This window comes from Typopeltis vanoorti, chromosome 5 (assembly GCF_054136105.1).
Source record: "Typopeltis vanoorti isolate ZY-2024b chromosome 5, IOZ_Tvanoo_1.0, whole genome shotgun sequence".
Lineage (NCBI taxonomy): Eukaryota > Metazoa > Arthropoda > Arachnida > Uropygi > Thelyphonidae > Typopeltis > Typopeltis vanoorti.
In genome coordinates, this window is record NC_143553.1 from 96,476,941 (window position 1) to 96,499,693 (window position 22,753).

Here is a 22,753-nt window from a genome sequence, read left to right on the forward strand (position 1 = left end):
TCCATGGAAGGGCTGCTATGTACAGGCTACACATTGTTCCACATAATGTTTGGGGTTTCACTTACTTAATGCAAAGAGTTCACTCTGCTCTGATATTATGTTTTTGAAAGGAAATGGTATGTAGTGATTTTGCGAAAGTCGCTAAGGCTATGAGGTCAAGTGTACTATGTCTGTAAATTGTTTATCTTTCTGGTAGGGGGAGGAAGAGTAACCATTCAATTTCACTGTGGGAGTGAGCTGGGTTAAAATATCCATCTTTATTTGTCAACATTTAGTGGAAAGTCCACCTAAGAAAGTGGTATCTATAATTTGCAGCCAAGAGATGGTCAAAAGGATATATTGAGTTTATAAAACCTCAATATATCCTTGGAGGTCCACATAATTTTTGCAGCATATCATACATTCCTTAAGGATACTTTTCTATTACAGTAAATATTTCCATCACCTTTGTGAAAAGACCATAACTAGGGATCCCATACGCCCCAGTTTTATTATTTCTGTCCCGGCGTCCCGATATGTTTAGTTCGGGATGCTAAATGTCCCGGATTTTTTAGAATATAAAAATATTAACATTTCTAATAAGAATAAGTACAAGTCATAATATTTTTGGGTGCTTTTAAAAATGTATGTTTACAAAACAAAAAGCAGAGACATATTTATTTTGTAGTTCGGCGAATTACCAGAATGTTAGAATTTTGGGAAAACGATTTAGTTCCATACATTTCATTCAGCTGGAGAAAAGAATGTCAGAATGAGGAAGACAGTCGCCCAACTGTATGTTAACTAATCGCAACCACGACATCTATTTCATTCGTCTGGTCAGCCGTAAATTTTTAGCAATCTTTTGTCTCAAGCTTAGTTCGCATAGCGTACGATATCCGACGGTCCAAAATGTTTCTCATTGGTCGACATGTTTTTGAATATTAATGCGCCACGATAATTCATTTTCTTTCAACCAATGAGAAACATTTCGGACTGCCGGATATCGTACACTATGCGAACTAGCTTCACGTGTCAGGCGCTAAATTGTTTTTATATCGCTACAGGATATGTGATATAACCTAGTTTTGAACTGTTCATTTCGTATTCTTGCATTCTTGTATTAATTGTGAATATTGTATTTTTTAAATTAATAAAAGTATACCTTTTGTTACAAAATGCCCAAAAGAAAGTGTAATTTCAATAAAAATTGAAGGATCTTTTTCCTTTCATTTTCATAACAAAAAGTAATGATTGTGATGATAGCTGAAGAGTGAAATGTAGCGTGTGACATGCAGAATTTAACATTGGACACGGAGGTAAGGCAAATATAACTGACCATGTCAATACAAAAAAGCACAAGTCTGCTGTGTCTGCAAAAAGTTCAAGTCAATCATTGACATCATTTTTTGGGTATCAAAAGTTAGGTAGCCAAGAAATGGAGTTGGTTGCACAAGAGGCTACATTTGTTTTTCATGCAGTTAAACACAATCACAGTTTCCAATCTATGGATTGTATACGTCCTCTATTTTAAAAAAATTCTTGAATAAGAAATTTTCATGTGCACAAACGAAGTGCAAGGCTATTATTACCAATGTCTTATCACTACATGTAAAAAGTGAAATATTGGAAGATCCGAGGATTGTAAAATATTGTTGCATATCCATAGATGCATCTAATCATATTGATCTTAAGATTGTACCTATCAATGTGAGGATTTCACTGTTGATAAAGGGATTTCAACAGAAATATTAGAATTTTCTAGCCTTCCTGGAGAAACATCTGATCTAATTTGTGATCACATTTTAAATGCTGCCCAAAAATATAACATTACTGATAAAATAATAGGCATTTCAGCAGATAATACCAACACAAATTTTGGTGGATTAAAAAGGAAAGGTAAAATTAACGTTTTTACTAAATCACAAAACAAATTAAACAGAAAATTAATAGGTGTAGGTTGTGCAGCTCACATTATACATAACGCTGTACAAACTGCTGCTGATATCTTACCAATAGATATTCAAACAATTTTGGGTAAAGTTTTCCAGCATTTTCACCAATTCACTGTCAGAGTCAAAAGTCTGAAATCTTTTTGTGATTTTGTTGAAACTGAATACAAGACTATTTTAGGTCATAGCACAACACGATGGCTTTCACTGCAGCCATGTTTAATTCGTTTTATTGAAATGTGCAATTGGCTTAAATCCTATTTCTTGTCTCAAGATAAATGTCCAACTATTTTGAATACGTTTTTCAGTGATAAGAAGTCTTTCATTTATCTTCTATTTTTAAAAAATCAGATGAAAATGTTTTCTGAGGCAATCCAGCGAATTGAAAGAGAATATGCTATGGGTTGTGAGGTAAAAAAAGAGATAGACATTCTTATTACGAAAATTTTATTCCGTGAAAATGAGAAGTATTTACCCGGTGAAGTGAAAATAGAAATGAAAAATCTTTGTGAAGAAGGTTTAATGACTGAATCATCATTTAGACACAACATTTCCAATTTCTACTTCACTGCAATTCAATATATTCAAGAATGGACTCAAAATCAGTTTAGTGTATTTACTAAAATGGAATGGGCTTGCTTGAACACACCTGTATCTTGGGAAAATTTAATGGAATGTGTCAAAGAAATTAAGACCATCTTACCAAATTTCAACTTAAATGAAGAGAACTTATTTGATGAGTACAGCCATGTTAAAATGTACAACTGAGTATAAAATTAATGAATGGAATAATGCCAGTTGTAAACTTGAGGATAGGTGGAAAGAAATCTTTGGTCATTTTAAAAAGGAACAAATTACTTACAGTGAAATAGCTTCAATTATAAGTTTTTGTTTGACCTTACCAGGATCAAATGCTTCTATTGAATGAATTTTTTTCATTGATGAATTCGTTATGGACAAATGAAAGGAATCGCTTGCAACTGGACACAGTTAAATCTATCATGCTTGTTAAAATCCACACAGAAACATGTCATGTTCAGAGTTTTTCGATATAGTATCTAAGAATCGACAACTCTTGCACAAAATCCATTCTTCAGCCAAATATAATAATGATTCTGCAAGTAGCAGTAAAATGGGACAGGCAACGACCAGCTGTAATGTACAAGAAGAGGCAGAATAAGGAAAACAGGAGGTATATATTAAAAATTAATTATAAATTTGTTTTTTAAAATTTTTAAATTAAATTAAATAAATTTATTTTTCATATAATTTCAGATATTATGCATCTGCACAATACGCATAAGGCTCGTGTTGTTTATATTTTATTGTATTTACATTGTAGTTCCCGTTTTATTGACATATTAACATTTTATATCTTTATTCTATGTCTTTATATTTCATATACTTATTAATGTTTGATTTAAGTGTTACGTGTTTAAGTATTGTCATCTGTGTTTAAGTGTTGTTATTAGAATTCTATTTATTTGACGTATGTATAAACATTTATGTTATCTACATTAATAAATCAAATTCAAATTCAAATAAATATTTAAGTTTTTATTTTAAAGTACATAATGTTAAGAAATAAAATTTATTTCTCTTAACCCTTAATTCTACAAAATTTATTGTGTCGATGTTTTTTGTTTTCAAAAAATGGGATCCTTAACCATAACACATTCTTCTTCTGGTACTTTCAAAACAGCTAGAGGTTGAATTAAAACCAGTTGCAAGTATAAGTAAGCTTCAGATGAAGCTTGTTCCTACTCAGCCATTGGATACTACAAGATTTATTTTGTGCTCCAGTTATCAACTTTACATTTTGAAAGCAATTTTGTCACTTTGTAGCTTTTTCCTTCAATAAGCAATAATTTCAACAAAATGAAAAAGAAACTTATTTAACTTATTTAAATTTAACTCATATAAATTTACAACCTTTCAACTTATATAAATTGAAAGGTTGTAAACCCATGGCACATTTAAACCATGGGTGAGCTAAGACTTTTTTTTTTATATATAGTTTTTAAATATTTCATAAAATATTTTATATAATCTAGAAACTGTACTCTAGATAGCAGTCGACTTAGAAAATCAAATTAGGCATGTTTTTCATATTTTCCATCATCAATTTGTACATTTTTGAAAGTATAAGAAGTACTGAAATAACAAATGCTTCTTTCTCCTCTCTATGATTTCACTTCATAGAATGCAGTAACAATAGCCCCCATCTCTACATGAGAATAACCTCATCACATTTCCCATTCTATCGGTCACTTTTAATGTAAAGGCACACCTTTTTTATTATATCTATAGACATGTGCATGTTTGGCTAATTTGCTTCAACAGAGATTTTACGAAACTAAAATGCTTCTGATGTGTAGTTTTGTTGAGAAGCAATGTAGATATTTGATACAAAATGAAAAGATTAACCCTGAGAAAGTGAACACTGAAAGTGATTCAATTGGTAAAGAGTAGCAAAAACAAAATGCAAGACAAGATTAGCAAACATGTCCTTGTATAATAGTCAGTGGATAACAATTGGTACTTGCTGTCAAAGGAAAGAGCAAGCAGAGGTGAGGAAGATTATGAGGAAGAAAAAGAATATATACTCAATTAATGACATAGTTTACTAGTCTAGAAACAGTCTTGTGTTAACCAGAAGTATAGTAGGTTGCAAAACATTATGGAAAAACATCATGTGCAGATACCAGTAAAGAAGAAAAATCTTTCTCTACAGATGTAAAAGTTGAAACTTATATATAACTCACAATGTGATAATGAATATATATTTTACTTCACAGTAATATTGTTAACCCTTTAACTGCTGAGAACGTATTATTACAGGCTCGGAAATATACGCCTGCTTTGCTGAGCCCGTATATGTATGTTTGGCGCGCCTCTCATATTCAGACAATTTTTTTGTATGGAAAGAATTATCGTAAGATATTCAAACTTCGCAGGTAGGTTCCTCCATCTGTTGCCAACCAAGTGAAATTTATTTGACTTGGGTTTCTGTCCTTGTATGACATCTAAAGAGAAAAATTTGAACTGGTGCAACTAATCATATGCAGCACGATGCATAAACCATGTGACTGCGAGGATTTCAGGGATGTCACAATATGGTGTCTACCAGTAAATATCCACATTATCTTACTGATGATCAAATTGATGAATTGTTAACAACAAATGATGAGTCGGGAGAAGAATTGTCCGAGTTAAATGAATTGTGCACTTCAGATGAAGAAGATCCTGGTGATGTAAGTGTTACAAGCGAGCAAGATAGTGACAGAAGTCTCAATACAAATGTGCTTAAGCGAATGCGTACCGAAGATGTATTGTTCAAGTGGTGTGGTGATAATGCATTTACTCCAAGTGTACACGAATCTGATAGCAGTAATTCAGGAATAATCACAGGTAATATCACTGATGATTCTTCAGCTTTAGATATTTATGAACAATTTTTTACCATAGAACTAATGACAACAATAGCTGACGAAACAAACAAGTTTCATACCTTCACCACAAATAATAGACCATCTATACCATCTTCGCAACTAAAGCAGTGGAAAAACACAACCCCTTCAAGAACTTTACATTTTTCTGGCTATTACAAAAAACTATTTTTTCACCTTCAGGATATGACCATACTAAATTCCCTTCATCTTCTCTCTTCCATCATCTATGTGGATGATGATGAGGCCGAATGAACTCTTTCCACGTCTGTCTGTCCCGGGAGAGTCCGAACAATTCTGTCCAGTTTGATATTGCTTGTTGTGATTTGGTTTTCAGGTTTTCTTTTATTTTGTCTATCCATCTAATTCTGAGCTGTCCTTTGGAATCTTTTACCTTCCATCGTTGTATTCAGGGCTTTAGATGATAGTCTTTCTGTTCCCATTCTGGTCACATGGCCAAACCATCACAGTCTTCTTTTTTGGATTTTGTCTATTATTGTTATTTCTTGTTTTAGTTGTTTCCTTATGTCTTCATTTCTCACAGTCTTCTTTTTTGGATTTTGTCTATTATTGTTATTTCTTGTTTTAGTTGTTTCCTTATGTCTTCGTTTCTTAGTTGATCCAGCAGAGATACTCCAAGTAATCTTCTTAGCCAACCCATTTCAGTAACTAATAATTTTTTCTCTTCAGCCTTTTTGAGATTCCAGCATTCACTTCCATAGAAGAGTATTGGGAGGAACCATTGTTTCATAGATTCTTACTTTTGTTACTTGTTTGATGTCTCTTGACTTCCATATTTTATTAAGTCGTCCAAAAGTTTGGGATGTTTGACTGATTCGTCTGTTTATATCTTTTATAATTTCACCATTGTACTCAATAACTCCTCCAAGGTAGGTGAAGTTTTTTACCTGCTCTAGATTTTTACTATCAATTTCAATTTTCAGATTGGTGCTTCTTTTTCCTATTTGCATATTTTTTTTGTCTATATTTATGTTTAATCCAGATTTTATATACTCCTCCTTTATTTTATCAGAAATTCGCTGTAGATTTTCTTCTGTGCTTGCAAGTAATGCAATGTCATCTGCAAATTTTAAATTTGTCACATTTTCCCCATATATTTTGATTCTGGAGTCTTCATTGTTTAAGGCCTTATTGGTTGCTTCTTCCAGTGTAAGATTGAACTGGTCTGGTGACAGATTGCATCCCTGTCTTACTCCGCTCTCTGTGTGGAACCAGTTGGCTAAGGTGTCCTCCATTCGTACAAACTTACAGATTTCTCATACAGATTCTTTATTATTCTTATGGGTTTGTTGGGAATTCCAAATTCTTCCATAGTTTTCCATAGTTCTCTTCTACAGATTGAATCAAATGCCTGACGAAAGTCTATGAAATTTATAGCAACTTTGGTTGTACTCTAGTGTCTTTTCTATTAGCTGTATTAATGAATAGTTGATCAATTGTGCTTCGCCCTGGTGTGAAACCGGCTTGTTCTTCTCCTAGTGCCAGTTCTATATATAGCTTAATTTGTTTTTGGAGTACTTTCTTAAAAACCTTACTTGGAATACTGAGGAGGCTAATGCCTCTGTAATTATTGCATTCTGTTTTATCTCCTTTTTTTGTATATAGGAGTTATGACTGATTTGGTCCAATCAGTAGGCACTGCTTCGTTTTTGTAGATCCTTTCAAATAATGTTTTTAATGGTTCCAAAAGTTGTTCCTTTCCTGCTTTTAAGTTTTACTAAATTCCCACTGTCTCTATAATGTAAAATTTGGAAAAAACACAAACTTAGCAGACTACCAACTCATGCTTATCAGGGAAATAATTCAAAAGCACCATATCCCCAGAACAACAGGGAGGTTGAAAGGACATCCATCACCTGGAGATCAACCACTGCTTCTCAAAGAAAGGCATTTCCCTTCTCCTGTACCTTCTACTGAGAAGAAGAAGAATGCAGCTCGAGTTTATGTCTGTTCTAATACCACTCTTGAGCAGAAGAAGCGTCGTGAGAGCCGGTATATGTGCACCAAATGTGATGTTTTCTCTGTGTACAGCCCTGTTTTGAAAATTATTATTCCATGCTAAATTTTAGGATTTTCATACCCTGGCACTTGGTAGGCTTAGTAATAACTGTGTTGTAAATAATAGTGCTCTTTATATATTTTGATTAATTTCTACATAAATTAATGTGTGTAATTTGCATAATCAAGTGGAGACCCCTTGATTATGCAAATTTTATAAAACACTATTATTGCCATTTTTGTGAGTGAACAAGTGTATATCAAGAATGTATGATGCTGTCTGGACTTCTTACTTCAGTAAGAAGTTTAATTGATTTTATTTATACATTTTTTGCAAAATTAATTCAGCACATGGGATAATGTCAGTAGAATATAAAATCAGCAGTTAAAGGGTTAATAATCTCTTTCAGATTTATTTAAAAAAATTTATCCTTTAAGATATGTTTTAATACTATCTTGGTTAATAAAGTTATAAAAAGAAATGGTGGTTTATTTTGCCCTATTTTAAGAAAAAACCAAAGGTTATATTGCTGTAATGATTATAGCATGCTTTTGCACCTCTCTAATCATTCAATTTCATTAACTTTAGCTAAATTTTTTTGTAGGCCAAATGGTGTATACAGTTCGTCAAGAGTGTGGAAGACAGTTAGCTAGAGAAGCACTTGTAGAAGCAGATGTTGTAAGTGCAGTTCCAGAATCAGCTACACCTGCTGCTTTAGGATTTTCTGCAGAGGTAATGAGAAAATTTATACTCATTGTATGTACAACATTCCATAGTACTTTGTAAAGCTATTTAGCTGCATATAGGAAAAAAACTGAAGTCCAAGAGGATAGGGTCCATTCATAAATGTCTGGCCATGACTGTAAGATTTGAAAGAAACTCTGCACAGGAGGATAGGAGTCACAAAAGAGTAGAATAATAGTATTTTTTAATCTTAGACAAGCTTTATTAATCAAGACAAAGAAAACCAATACAGATAAATAACAAGTATGAGATAATTTATTTATTCTGTGATAAATAGGAAAAAAGGGGATCTACAGTTCTTCTGTCATCTTCTACTTATAAAGATAGATTTTTTTTGGATAGTAAGTGGCTCTGTGTAGAGTGATACAAAATGATTTTAAAATTGAAAAGTGGGCAATAATGTGAAGCAACTATTGCTATGATCACATTTAAGGTGCCAGGAAGAAAGAAATATAGAACATCTTTGATTATCAAAAAAGACAGATGAAATAAGAGATAGCAAAATAGATTGTTTGATTAAACAGCAGAATAAGAAAATATGATGGATTTCTGCTTAAACTCTGACTAACTAGATTCCAGCATGTAAGTGAGCATAAATTCATATTTACCAAAGCTTTAACTAGAGAATAACATTAGAAATAAATAAAGCCTTATCATTTAGTTATGAACATGACAAAAATGAATAGTATAAAAAATTTTTTTAAAAAATGGATAGAAGAAGAATCAAAATTCAAAAATTTTACAACTGTAGACTTTAAATATACAATCAATAGCAAAACAAAGATTTTACTTTTTATCAGTCTCTAAAGTTTGATTCATGTTTTCATGAATTGTGTTCTACCATAATCAAACCTTAGAGATTCAATCATAAAAACTGAAGGACATGTTAATATACTTAGCATAGAGCAAAGCTAAGTTTACTTTAATACGTATAAAAATTTTAAAAATTATCAGTCAAATAACTGAGTGTATTCAGATAGTTGAATGGTACACTCAAATATATATATATATATATATATATAAGAAAATAATTATCATGAAGGAGACAAAATGTTCTGTGGGCTAATTTAATAGATTTTAGAGAAATATGGAGCTATCATTTAGAAATGGAGGATAGAATACTGGAAAATGATTTCAAGTTTCTGATGGCTTTTTCCACTTCATTGCTTCTTTCATTTAACAGTATTTCAAAGTAACTACTTCAGACAACCAGAATATTGAAAGACAGCTGGAATAAATGATATTTGATTAGAAATGCACAAATATTATTATGAGGAGAGCCCTCCATGAATTTAGGAACTCATTGAGGGTGGCTATATACTACCTGCACTAGCTCTCATACCTTTCCTGAATTTATTCACACTATCTGCATTCATTACCTTCTGATCCAGTCCAATCAAGCATCACTCTATGAGAGAAAAATCTTACTCTCACCCGATCTTTACTGCATTCATTCCCAACGTCTATGAATGCCCTCTTGTCCTCTTCCCGCTTTCCATAAAATGAAAAAATTCCATCTACTGGTATCCTCTATAACTCTTCCAGAAGTTTGTAAATTTTATTCATATTGCCACCTCTTTCTTCTGTTTATTAGTGTTTGCAATCCACAAATACTCAATCGGTCTTTGTAATCTGTATTTGAGGAATGCAGAGAACTGACCATTGCTTCTGACCTAATGTCAAATCCTCACCTTCTCGTGGCACACCCTGTTAGGTATCTGCCTAGATACTGAATGAACAAGAATAGTCTGGCAATTTGGGATTTAGCTGACCAAATTGTATTCTTATTGGTTTAAACCAATAAGAATTGGTTTTGTATCATCAAGACTTGTATCATCATTTTGTAAGAAATTACAAAATGATGATACAAGTGACAAAATTTCATGCGGGTTGAGGCTTTACTGGTTAAACATTCTGGTTAATAAATCTGGTACAATTCAAGACAACTTGAATACTGATGTAACAAGTTCGTTATCATCAAATTCCTGATATAAACCCTTCAGTCTGCACGATTAGCCTAGTGACTATGCGCTTTGCAACCATATATGCCTGGGGAAGGAGTGTTCTAGGTTCGATTCCCATCAATGACGTGAGGAGCCTAAGGATCTTTCTCAGCCATAGCCAAGTTAGCCAGTCTTGGGCATGGACAGCAGGTTTTCCCCCGAGTTTATCTGGTGTTTTTTCATCCTGCAAGCAGGCAAACTGGCTCCGTGAACACATGCTGCTACAGTCAAAAATTCATTTTCCCCTCAGCGGCAGGCTCGGCAACAAGCCGGCAGGGGGGGGGGGGTTGTACTAACAAAAGACGTATCTATGTAACATGCGAACCCTGCAATGGAAGTGGGAAAAACATGCAGAGGAAGGAAGGTAGCACATGATATTATGACAGCACTACATGAAAAATTTGCATAATAACTAACTTCATTTTGACAATTTTTCTCAAAATTAATCTGTTATTTGTCAGGACTCCAATATTGTTAGAGCTTATATTTCAGTCTTCTAAGGCACTTCTGCTCTATCAGTATCAGTCCACTTAGATCTCTGGATCTTTTTACTACCACTATTGCAACAAACACATGTTTTGCTAGCGTTTTCTCTTCCATTCCGTTTAAGTGAAATTATCACATTCCTGAATGCTAACAATGTCACGTTCCTTCCTAATATTTTTGTTCCTTCCTAATATTTTGGGGAATGAACAGGATTCTTCTGCTAGTTCCATTTCTTTTCGGTTGATGCCAATCTCAAACTATGCTGATGTTGAGTTGGAGTCTGTTTCAGTAACTGTCTTATTTCTAACAGCTCTCAGATCCATAAATTAAAGTTGGTATGAATACCGCCTTGTATACAGTAAAAAAAGTGTTTTAACAAATTTCTCTCTTATTCCATATACATTTATTCAATTGACTTCCTACATGCTTTGCTAATTCTGTTGTATATTTCCAAATTCAATAGGCCATCTTCACTAAAAACTGTTCCAAAATAGCTTAAATATTTTACTTCTTCTATATGTTTTCCATTCAGAGTATAGTTAAATGTTTCAATATTCATGTCTATTTTCATGGTCTCTGTCTCTTTATTGCTGACTTTCTTCCCAAATTTATTACAGAACTTATTCAATTTAGTTAGGGGTAGCCTGCAGACTTTGTACTGGATTTATTTAGGAGTATAACATCATCCACATAAAGTAACGAGCTGAGATTAACATCTCACATTTGGCAACAGCTTTAATACCACTTTCCTTTATAATGTAATCCATATAAATATTGAACTATCCATTTGAACTCATACCTGATTTGACATGAAACCATCTTCCTGTACCTCTTTCAATTCTAGCTGCTGATTTACAACTCAAATATAGATTATGTGTTGCTCAATAATGTACCATTTATGTGAGATAATTATAGTGTTTGGATCAGCTTTTCTCTTCACACCTTGTCATATGCCTTTTCCAGATCAAAGCTCAAGTACAGATCTTTTTATATTCCAAAATTTCTCAATTATTTATCATATGTGAAAGTGTGATCTGACAACCTCTGTTTGTTGCTTAGTTGTTTGTTTTGGTAACACCTATTATGTCAATCTGATATTTATCTAATTCTTTTGCTAATTCCATTTCTTTTCCTTTGATAATGGCAATCTCAAACTCTGCTGATGTTGAGTTGGAGTTTGTTTCAGTAGCTGATGTTTTGCTGTTGACACTGGTTCCTTGTCAAAAACAAAGGTGGGGGGGGGGGGGGAGAGAAGCTTATTTAAGTAGTAATGTCTCAGCCAACATGAAATTCTGTCATGTTGTGCCATCATTTTATTTTGATTTACGCCAGTAAGAATACACTTTGGTTGACCAAATCCCAAACTGCCAGCCCATCTTTGTTTGTTCAGTATGAAAGTAGATACCTACTGTCATCATAAGAAGATGAGGATTGGATATCAGGTCACAAGCTCTAGTTAGTTCTCTGTATTCCTTAAAAAGCTACATCGAGGACTCCTTTCTTGTCCCAGTTATCCAGCTTTGACTCTTAAGCAACTCTCCTGTAACAATTTTGGTGTGAACATCAGAAATAAAAAGATGAAATTGTGAGAACTTCTTTCTCAATGGCAAATCTATAGAATAAGCAAAATATTCACCTGTTTAGGCATACATTTTAGAAAGATCTGATGACTTTCACTCAGATTCACCACATTTTATGCTTTAATAAATTAGCCGACTTATGCATCGAATAATTTATAATACAAAAATTAGAAATATTATAGTAATGTAACATATTTTCTTTTAAATACCCTGTCATATGATGTAATTTATCATTATAATTAAATTTACTTTTCTTGTCTCCACAAGACTATAAAAATATATTAATAAATCATTATATAAAATTTTGTATTTTTGAACAGTTTATAACTTTAGTTTATATTATAAGATATTGCTAGACTTTGGCCAAGTTTTGCATTGGCAATGGAAGATAATGTATAATGTTGGCAGTTTTCACTTTCAAGAATTGCAGTTATTTTTGGCAAATAAATATAAAAAAATTATCACTTTTATTTAAATAGGCTGAAAAGTATAGTAAAACTGATTTTCCTACCTGAAAATTTATTTTACTCATTGTCTTATCCTATCTATATGAGGAGTTTGCCATTAAGTGTAACCAGAAGTTTGAAGCATGTGCACACATGCATAATCATTCTGATTATGCACACATGCATAATCACACATGCATAATCATTCTAGACTTTGGCCAAGTTTTGCATTGGCAATGGAAGACAATGTATAATGTTGGCAGTTTTCACTTTCAAGAATTGCAGTTATTTTTGGCAAATAAATATAAAAAAATTATCACTTTTATTTAAATAGGCTGAAAAGTATAGTAAAACTGATTTTCCTACCTGAAAATTTATTTTACTCATTGTCTTATCCTATCTATATGAGGAGTTTGCCATTAAGTGTAACCAGAAGTTTGAAGCAGGTGCACACATGCATAATCATTCTGGAAGCAGTGCAACTACTAGCAATAGCAGTTAATATGTTTTGGTTTGGTTGTTTTATAGAATGGAATGAAAATATGGGTCTCTTTTAGAGAGAAGAAAGTAAAAAAAATGAAAGGAATAGATTCAGAGACCTGTAGATTTATCTGAATGTAATTCATTCAAATAGTGAACAACCACAAAGATGAAAATCTAGGACTAATATTGTTTTAAAAAGGATAGCACAGTTTGGAAAGGGTATTCCTAATAGTAGTTTTGGTCTACTGTTTGTTTTCTTCATTCTCTTAGATTGCTACACTGAGGGGATGAGGCTGAAGACAGATTTTATTTATTGCAATATAAAAAGTTATGCTTTTTTCTAATTATGCAAACCAGAAAGGAACTATATTCAGACAGAAAGGAGAACTGATTTCATTAGTAATGAAAAAATTGCTTAGAAAACTGTAAAGAGAACAGTTTATTCTCTTTTCTCCTCATGGATAACTTTTCAGAAGTCTACGGTAGAAGTGCCTATTCTTAGTTAAAATAACAGATATACTAGTCACACGTTAAACACTAATGTTTAACGTCTGACTGGTTTAAACTAATTTTAACTTGTTGATCTGATAGTTTTTTTGAAATAAAATAGTTGATCAAAGGCTAGAGACAACATTTACAAGAATTCTGAGAAAAATTACAGAGCAAACAGATGACACGAATGGCTGCATTATATTTAAAATGAATATATTAGGAAGGAACTTGACATAACCATTTGGGAATGTGTGAGCATAGCTAATTTAAAGTGGTTTGGTCACGTAAAGAGAATGAGAGAGGAAAAGCTAGCACAACAGTTATTTGATCCTATGTGACATTAAAAAGATCCAGAAGAAGATCAAGATCTATATGGATTGATGCAGTTAGCAGAGTCTTAGATGACCGAAGTGTTAGATGTAACTATATTGGAAACCTGATAAATAACAAATTAATTTTGAATGAATGTGCTGACAGGATGCTAGTAATAATGCAGTAATATCATAATATCCTGAATACCCCATGGGAGTTCATACCAGTAAATGATGATTATGATGATGATGTAATAATCTGGAGTTGGGGTTCTGTTAGATAGTGAGAGTGAAAAAGGGGTCAGATTACAATATTATTGAAGGGTCAGGTTAGTATTATTGAAGAGTTACTGAGACAGTGTGTGTGAAGAATTAGCATCAGGTAAAATCTTTCATTTAGTGGTTTACATTCCCATAAATTGGCAATCACATCTGCTAATTCATAATACTTTGGATCTCACTTTTTGTTAAATCTTAATTTTTGACTCATAGAAAGTAAATACAAAATTAGTTTTCAAATAGACATTTGAAAAGAATGTTGCTTTGGTTAGTTTATTTTTATTACGTTTATGTACTGTTAATATATATATATTGTTTTTCATCTGTTTTGAGCTCTCCGTAAAATGTCAGTTATGCTGCAAAATTCTATTGCAGTTATTAACCAAATTTCAATGCCTAGTCAAGTAAAGTTGCCTGGCTTTGTCAAGTGCTTTTTATCCTTCAAACATCTAAAATAATTTAGAATGCAAACTATTGGCTTCATTCATGACTTTTCAATAGTTTGTTAAAGCAGTGTCTGCTAATTATATTACTGTATTGGCAAAAACTACAAACTTGTTTATAGTTTGTAGTTGTGTTAGGTGTTTTTTTTTTTTTTTTTTTTTTTCATTATAATATATGATTTATATGTGCTTTTCAGAATGGCATAGACAGTTTATTTGGAAAGACCAGGGTTTTAGTCTTGTTTAGGGTGTAAGTAGCATTCATGATTTTTCAACTGAAGGTGAATTGCCAGTCTCATCCAGAGATTTAATTTTGAATTTCCTTTGTCAGAAGTTGCCCTTCAATATTTTAACTTTTTGCTATACAGTTTATTTATTTTGTTTGTGATGAAGGGATACAAACATATTTCACATGTGTGAAAATAAAATTAATAAATTACCTATTTTGAAACGTGAAAGGAGATTAGACTTAGCAGTGAATTTATTCACTACTGGTAAATTTACCTTTTATTTTTCTTATTAGCGTAATGGAACAGTTTCCTTCATTTTATTGATAATATTACAGAAGTTATTTTTGCACTGTTTTCAAATAATCTTTATTAAAATAATTTGATTTAAAATGATTATTGTTTCTTTCCTCAAAATTCCATTATATGAGTTTGTCATCATGCGTCCAGTTTTAGAAAGTGTTGTTCCAATTTTATGATGACAAAGGATGTTAAATTTCATTACTTGCTTCCTAATTGTGAGGCAGTTAAAAAAAAAAAAAAATATATATATATATATATATATCCAATAAGATATCAGTAAACCTCAATCTCTTTCAATTTTAGCTTAAGTATGCAACAGATGATTTTTTTTTTTTAAATTATAAGTTGCTTATAATAATAATATCTAATGCTTAACTGCTATAGACAGATGTGGTGAAAAATATTAGAAACATATACTTTACAGAGTGATTAATGCTCATTTGTAAAATTTCAAATCTCTTCCTCTGCTCCAGGAATGGAATTATAAACTGCACAGGAGTAATTGAAATCGTTTACTTCATTTCACTGTTTGAAAAAAGAAATAATATTTTTTTGTGTGCTTACAACTGAGTCTGGCAGCCTATTCCATTCCTTTACAACTCTCCAAGTGAAATGACCGCTTGTTCTGCTCCCTCTAGCCAAGTGCTAAAACATTTCCTCTGAATCAATCCTATAAAACCCTTTAAGTAACTTAAATGTCTCACCAATTTTCTATCATAACACCTCTTTTTTTTGCCAATCAACCAACTTCTGCAGTCTGAACACTCTCAATCTGTACTCATAGGAAACATTCCACAGACCACTTACCATCTTGCTCATGCCTCTGTATCCTCTCCATCACTTCCTCATCACTAAGAAACCCAGGAGACCAGACCTGAGCACAGTAGCCAGATGTGGATATCAAGGCCTTATAAAATGGAATAACAACTTCCTTATCTCTACTTGTTAGTGTGTTTACCCAAGCATTCTTATGAGCTACCTTAGTAATATGTCCTCTAAACTTGAACTCTCTATCTACTGTCACCCACAAATCCATAACTTCATCTATTTCCTGGAGTACAGTTCCATTAATATGGTTCACATCTTGTAATCTATTTATCCCAAAATGCATTACTTTATATTTCTCCACATTAAACTGACACCAATTATCTTTTGCCCATATACTGAGAGTCTCTATTTAAATCATCCTGAAATCTCTCCACATCACCTTGATTAACAGTTGTCCATCTAATTTTGCATCATCAGCAAATAACTGAATATTTCCTTTCAGGGTATTTCCTGTATCATTTGTATACAAATTAAACAGTAGTGGTCCTAGCACAGAACCTTACAGCACGCCACTAGTCACCTGCTTTAGCTTGGGATTCTGTTCCTCCATATACCACTTTTTGATATCTATCCAGCAGCCACTCTCTTATCAAAATAAGCATTGTCATATCGATCCCCATTTATTCTAATTTGTGTATCAGAATTTTATGTGGTATCCTGTCAAATACCTATGTAAAATTCAACAGACTCATTGCCATGATTGTTTTCCATCATAGAGTATCTTACTCTTATCTACCCATTCTTTAATTCTCTTTTTTGATCAATTTTTCTAGTACTTTTAATACCACTCCTGAGATACTGATTGGTCTAGTTTGCTGCTGCAGTCTTTGAATCATCCTTATGCAAGGGAATTATTTTGCACTTTTTCCACTCCCTTGAAACTCTACCATAGCTGAGACTTAAATTATATAGCCTAGTCAGAGGCATTGCCAGTTCTTTTGAGATTTACACTGAGATTCTGCAATATCCTGAGAACCTCCACCACATCCAACTCTGTTCCCACATTAATTCTGTCACATATGTTAAAGCAGTATCCTCACTTGGATTATATGCCCAGTCTAATCAGAGGCATTGCCAGTTCCCTTGCACATTCTTGCAAAATGCAAGCTAATATCCCATCTATTCCCATAACTGCATTTACATGAGATTCTGTAATATCCTAAGACCCTCCAATTTATCCACCTGTGTTTCCTCATAAGTCTCTGTCATTAACCTTGCTTGGATGATATACCCTTGCAAAGTGGTCACTCAGTAACTCAACTATTTAATCTGCTTCTGTCATCTCATCACTATCAGCACTCATTAAGATTATTCTTCCATAGTTATTATTCCTCTTACTTACCACATGATGAAAGAACTATGTGGAATTTCCTTTGGCCTGCTCAACCAGTTTCTTCTCATAATCTGATTTCGCCTTCTTTACCATGCTGGTCACCTTTCTTCCTTTTCAGAAATACTGAAATTTCTTTGCAATTTGACTATTTCACTACCTTCTTTTCCATCATTTTTAGATGCTTGCTGAAATTATTCGAAGTTTTAGAAATATATTTCATGTTATATATTTACTGTATAAAAGTCATGTATATTTATGCCATAAAAAGAAAAGTTTAGTTTTGAGTGTTTTTCTTTTTTTTCCAAAAACAAAGACCCAAATGTTACTACTTCTATTGCTGCTGGTTGCTATTTTTGAAATCAGCAGTGTGTTAGAAATGCCAGCTAATAAATCCTCACTGCCCTAGCAACAAGCTGAAAGCTGAGATTACTCACCACTTACACAATTTCAAAAAAAGAAAGAACACTTCCCAGAAGTCACACTAAAGCATCCTAAGTAGCAGTGCAGCATATCAAAAATTTATTTTCTTTTCATATATTTGATTGTTAGCAGACATCCTAAACAGAAATACTGATATTTCCTTTGCAGGCTGATTTAGTATGTTTATACTGATTACAATTTCTTAATTTATAATAATCATAGCTTCACTTAAAAATGCACTTTAATTTCTTCACTTCATGTTATTGAAAAATTATAACTTATCTGGTACAGTTATAAAAAGAAAGTCGAAAAGAAACTAATTCAAAATCTAATTTTTTCTTTCTTTTTTTGAGGAAAGGAAGGAAGGATTTAATTGTCTATTCAAACTATAATATTTCAGAGACTGCAGTTTATATCCACCACAGAATTAAAAATATTTCACTTATTTTTAGCGTAAAACAGTTATAAAAGTATAGTATAAAACAGGTATAAAAGTGATATAAAAGTGTCAAAACTAGCAGTAAATGTATTTCTTTTCAAATGCGCAGTATTTTATTCTTCAAGCTGCAAAAAAGATACTGAACAACAACAACAATAATAATAATAATATGTAGTTGTTGGAAGTTTATCCACTTGGTTAGACTATAAATTAAAGATACCAAGAAATTATATACTTGGTTTAATCCTTTATCCAAGTGTGAGCAAACAAAGTTTGCACCTGAAATATAATCAGAACTGGGACAACTCGTACATAGAAGCTAATGTATATGCTTATATAATTAGCTTCTATATACGAGTTGTCCCAGTCCTGATTATATTTCAGGTGCACTTACACTTGGATAAAGGATTAAACCAACTATATAATTTCTTGGTATCTTTAATAATATGTAGTATTTTCTTCTTCATTGAACATAATCTTTTTCAGAACCAAATTTTATTCACAATGGTCCTTCATTCCCCTCAAAAAAATATTAACATTAAAGCATTAAAAATAATTACAAGAATGACATTAATATTGATACTACTAAGTTGCACATTATGTAGAGTGATTAGTTGCTACATAATTTGTTTCATAATTGTTTATTTTAATTTGTAATGTGCAGTTCTTGAAAATAAGAGGAATGAAGAATAACTGCAGCTCACAGTTTGCAGATAACATTATACATTATTATAAATGTCATAGGATATAAAAAGATTTTTATTTTTCTGTAAATAAAAACCATATAAAATGCAGAAACTAAGCATTCTGTGATTTCTAACTAGAATTTTGAAAACAATAAACAAGACTTAATTTAGAGAAGAAACAGTGAACTTTCTAAAATATATACATATGCAATTGATTTATACTATAATTGTTTCATGAAAATTATTTATTAACTTCAATAATGTTCACAGTTATACAGAATTTAAAAAAAAAAAAATCTAGCATTTGCTTTTCCAGGGCAATACATGATTTGCATTCAGTAAATTATTGTAGCCATTGGATTTACCCATCAGTGGCTGTTTATTTTTGTCCTGCCATTAACAACAAACTACACTTATAGGGTGAAAATACTATATATATAAAAAACATATTGTATATATTTAGTGTAATATTTCTGTTTAAAATTAAAACTACATGTTTCTTGCTTCCAATAGTATCTTCTCTTAGATGGCTACAAATGTGAATTAATTCATTTAAGTTAATTTAATTTCACATTAACTCCTCAATGTGAAAGATTATGACACCTCTTAATGGAGATAAATGATGACTAGAGCCTTCTTATCCATTTTTTCAACTCTCATATACTTCACACCCATATTTTGGTGGACATGTAGACACATCATGATCAGTAGGGAGATTAATGGTAGATATTTCATTGCCATTTAAACAGCGACTGGTTCTTTTGTATCTGATCATATTCACATGTTAATATATCTCCATCAGAATTGATAACATATAAAAAGTTTAAGTTAAGGGGGATAAAAAAAAAATTCATTTCATCTTAGTTATATAAAAAGTTTGTTGGTTGAATTTATAAATTGGGACCTCTTATGAAAAAACTAAACAGAACTAAAAAGAAACCTATTAAGATAGATTTAACTACTTTATCATTACCAAATACTATAATTATGAAAAATTTTCCTCTAGAATTGCAATTCTCATTTACTTGTAGAATTAGAGAAGTAAGATTATCAAAATAGTATTGTCATTTATCTTTTACAGCATTATTTTTCTTCAAACTTTTTCTTCATTAAATGGTACTACCTTGCATTTTCAGTCTGGGATTCCTTATGCTGAAGTTTTATGCAAGAATAGATATGTGGGTCGCACTTTTATTCAACCTACTCAAAGACTTAGACAACTTGCAGTGAGGAAAAAATTTCGACCACTTAGCGATAACGTATGTGGGAAAAGAGTTATCCTTATTGATGATTCTATTGTACGTGGAAACACCATTAAAGCAATTATAGAGATGCTTAAAGCAGCTGGAGCAAAAGAGGTAAAACTTTCATTTAAAATAATATGGTTTCTGTGTTTGAAGTATGTTGTGTTAGATGGCACTCACATTATAAATATTGTCATTTTAAATTTGTTATTTTCATAATTTTCTTTCCTTTATTAAATATTTTGTTTACTATAAAAAGTAAATTAAAATAAACGTAAGAGAAGTTCAACCTTCATTTTGGTGAACAATTCATTCACGCAACAAAGTTCAAGCAGTGTACTCAGTGGAAGCAAGATGATGAAGGAACAAGTCTTGGATAGTGGTCTGGAATTTTGGATAGAAGTGGGAATGAAAGGTTTCATTCCCCTAAGAATTATTTCTGTTATTTGTTCCAAGCAGATGTTTTGATCACAAGAATGGAAATGATAACCTGACCATGAAAAACAGAGGTAGGCATCATGGAACTTTATAATGCCGAAGGACACAAGAATGGCAGTGTAAAGGGTATTCTGTAATAAAAGAAACTTGGACTAAGTTAAGAGCTGAGTTACTGAGCGATAACTGAACTCTACTGCATCTTTGGAAGGCAAGCTGGTTAAGAAAAAGTCAAAGCCAAAGCAGGATAGTGTGGATTATTTGATATTCTGGCAGGTAAATGGACTATGTTAAGTCATTTCCAACAGTAAATACCTCTGCGTCTTATAAGCTTGATCAATGAAACTGCAAAAGGGAAGTCAGTTTCAGTTGTAGATGCTGATGTCTCCAAGGAAAACGACATCGCTGTTTGGAGTATTTTGACTGCAGGAAATCAGGCTTTAGATATAGATAATGAAGAGGTCAGAGTCAGAGTGATTATCAGAATTCAGAGAGTAATAGAGACAGCAAAGATTCAAATGCAAAAAAAGTTTGGTAAAGAAATTTTAAGCTAGAGCAAAATCAACCAGGGAAAGGGTTCAAGGTTTAGCATTATCTGACATGGGTGTCTGTTTTAATGAATGAACATGCCACACTCCACACTTGTAATAGAAGGAACTGTGTAAGTTGTTATTTGGAATATCTGTGGGTTTTTTTTTGGTTGGGATTTTTGATGTTTTTATGTATTTTTTAATTGTTTTTTTGTGGGAGGTTTTTTTTTTTTTTTTTTTGATCCATAGTAAAACTTAATTTGTCCTTCACTGTTGCTGCAGAGAAAGTAGTAAATAAAGAGTTGAAGCATACTATGGGAGGTGAATGACTTGTGAACATGCTGTCTGTGTTGCATGAACTTTAGATAGTTATCAGCAAAAACACAAAAACATGGTAAAGAAGGATACAGAGTAATTATAATTTCAAGTGAAGTTAGTAGAATTGATTACATGTAACAAAGGTGTCAGGCAGTGCATTTTCACAAAGGTCATACTGCATGCTAGTTACAACTTTTTTTTTTTTGATAGAATTTTATTTATGAACTGTCTTAATGATATTGAAAATCTCAAATTCAATTAGAGTTGATTTCAAGTTCTGCACCCAGTGAATGCATTATGAAGTTAGAAATTAAGAAATTCGAGAAATTGTAAGGTTAGAAATCATAAACAGTGACCGATTGTGACTCTAATAATACTAACATGATGGATGACAAGGAGTTCTTTAGAAATGTTAATCCTCACCTTGTCATTCCATCATTCTCTGGGGGACGATAGCGATGACTTACTTTCATATTTCGGGTTTGTCAAGGAATTAAGGAAGATAGGAAAATGGTCAGACTTCCAGTTTCTGATGCTCCTTAGGAACAAGCTGGTTGGTAAAGCCAAGATTTTCTTAAATTCGTTTCCCATACTCAGGGACTTCTTGGAATACTCAAAGTTCAAGGATACTCTTATATCCCAGTATTCCAAGGTGAGAAAAACGTAAGCCCCAATCTCTGGAAGTTACAGAAATGTGCTCAGGGAAACAAGGAAAGTGTGACAGAATTTTACAACAGGTTATTAAACCTTGTTAATAGTCTGATTGTTTCCAGAAAGAAAAGCCACATTTAGATTGGGCTGTCTTCCATCAATTTAGATTAGGGTTAAAGGAAGAACTGAAAGAAACACTGTACAAGAAGAAAATTAAGAACCTAGAGGAGTGTTACCTCGCAGTCAGAGAATGAGAGGAGAGGCTTGACGACATTCATCCTGCCTCTAACTTCAATCAAGTACACTTTCGGGTTTGTCAAGGAATTAAGGAAGATAGGAAAATGGTCAGACTTCCAGTTTCTGATGCTCCTTAGGAACAATCTCACCTGTGATGCCAAAGGTGAGAGAGACCTTGATATGCCGAAGGAAAAGTACTCAAAAGAAGGGAAAGAAGAAGGAAACCTAGGAAATATGATTAATGTTAAGAAGATAGAAGAGGGTAAGTTGACCATGCCGAAGTTAACAGACTGCTGACATGGAGGCATTGAAATTGCTAGTTAGACAGGAGGTAGAGAGGCTACAACAGCCAGTGATCAGCAGCTAGATGCAATCATCAAGCAACTAGATGAGCTCAGAATAAGGACCTCCAAGAATAATTCATGTCAGGAAGGG

At 32.5% G+C, this 22,753-nt stretch overlaps 1 protein-coding gene across 1 annotated transcript in view; it reads left to right on the forward strand.

The window, feature by feature from the left end:
* LOC150106673 (amidophosphoribosyltransferase-like) overlaps window positions 1-22,753 on the forward strand; it is a 78,934-nt gene that overhangs the window by 44,524 nt on the left and 11,657 nt on the right. Inside the window, exons 5-6 of the mRNA XM_090393451.1 lie at window positions 8,005-8,132; window positions 20,040-20,261. Coding sequence (XP_090249577.1) covers window positions 8,005-8,132; window positions 20,040-20,261 — 350 coding nt within the window. The remainder of the gene's footprint in view (window positions 1-8,004; window positions 8,133-20,039; window positions 20,262-22,753) is intronic.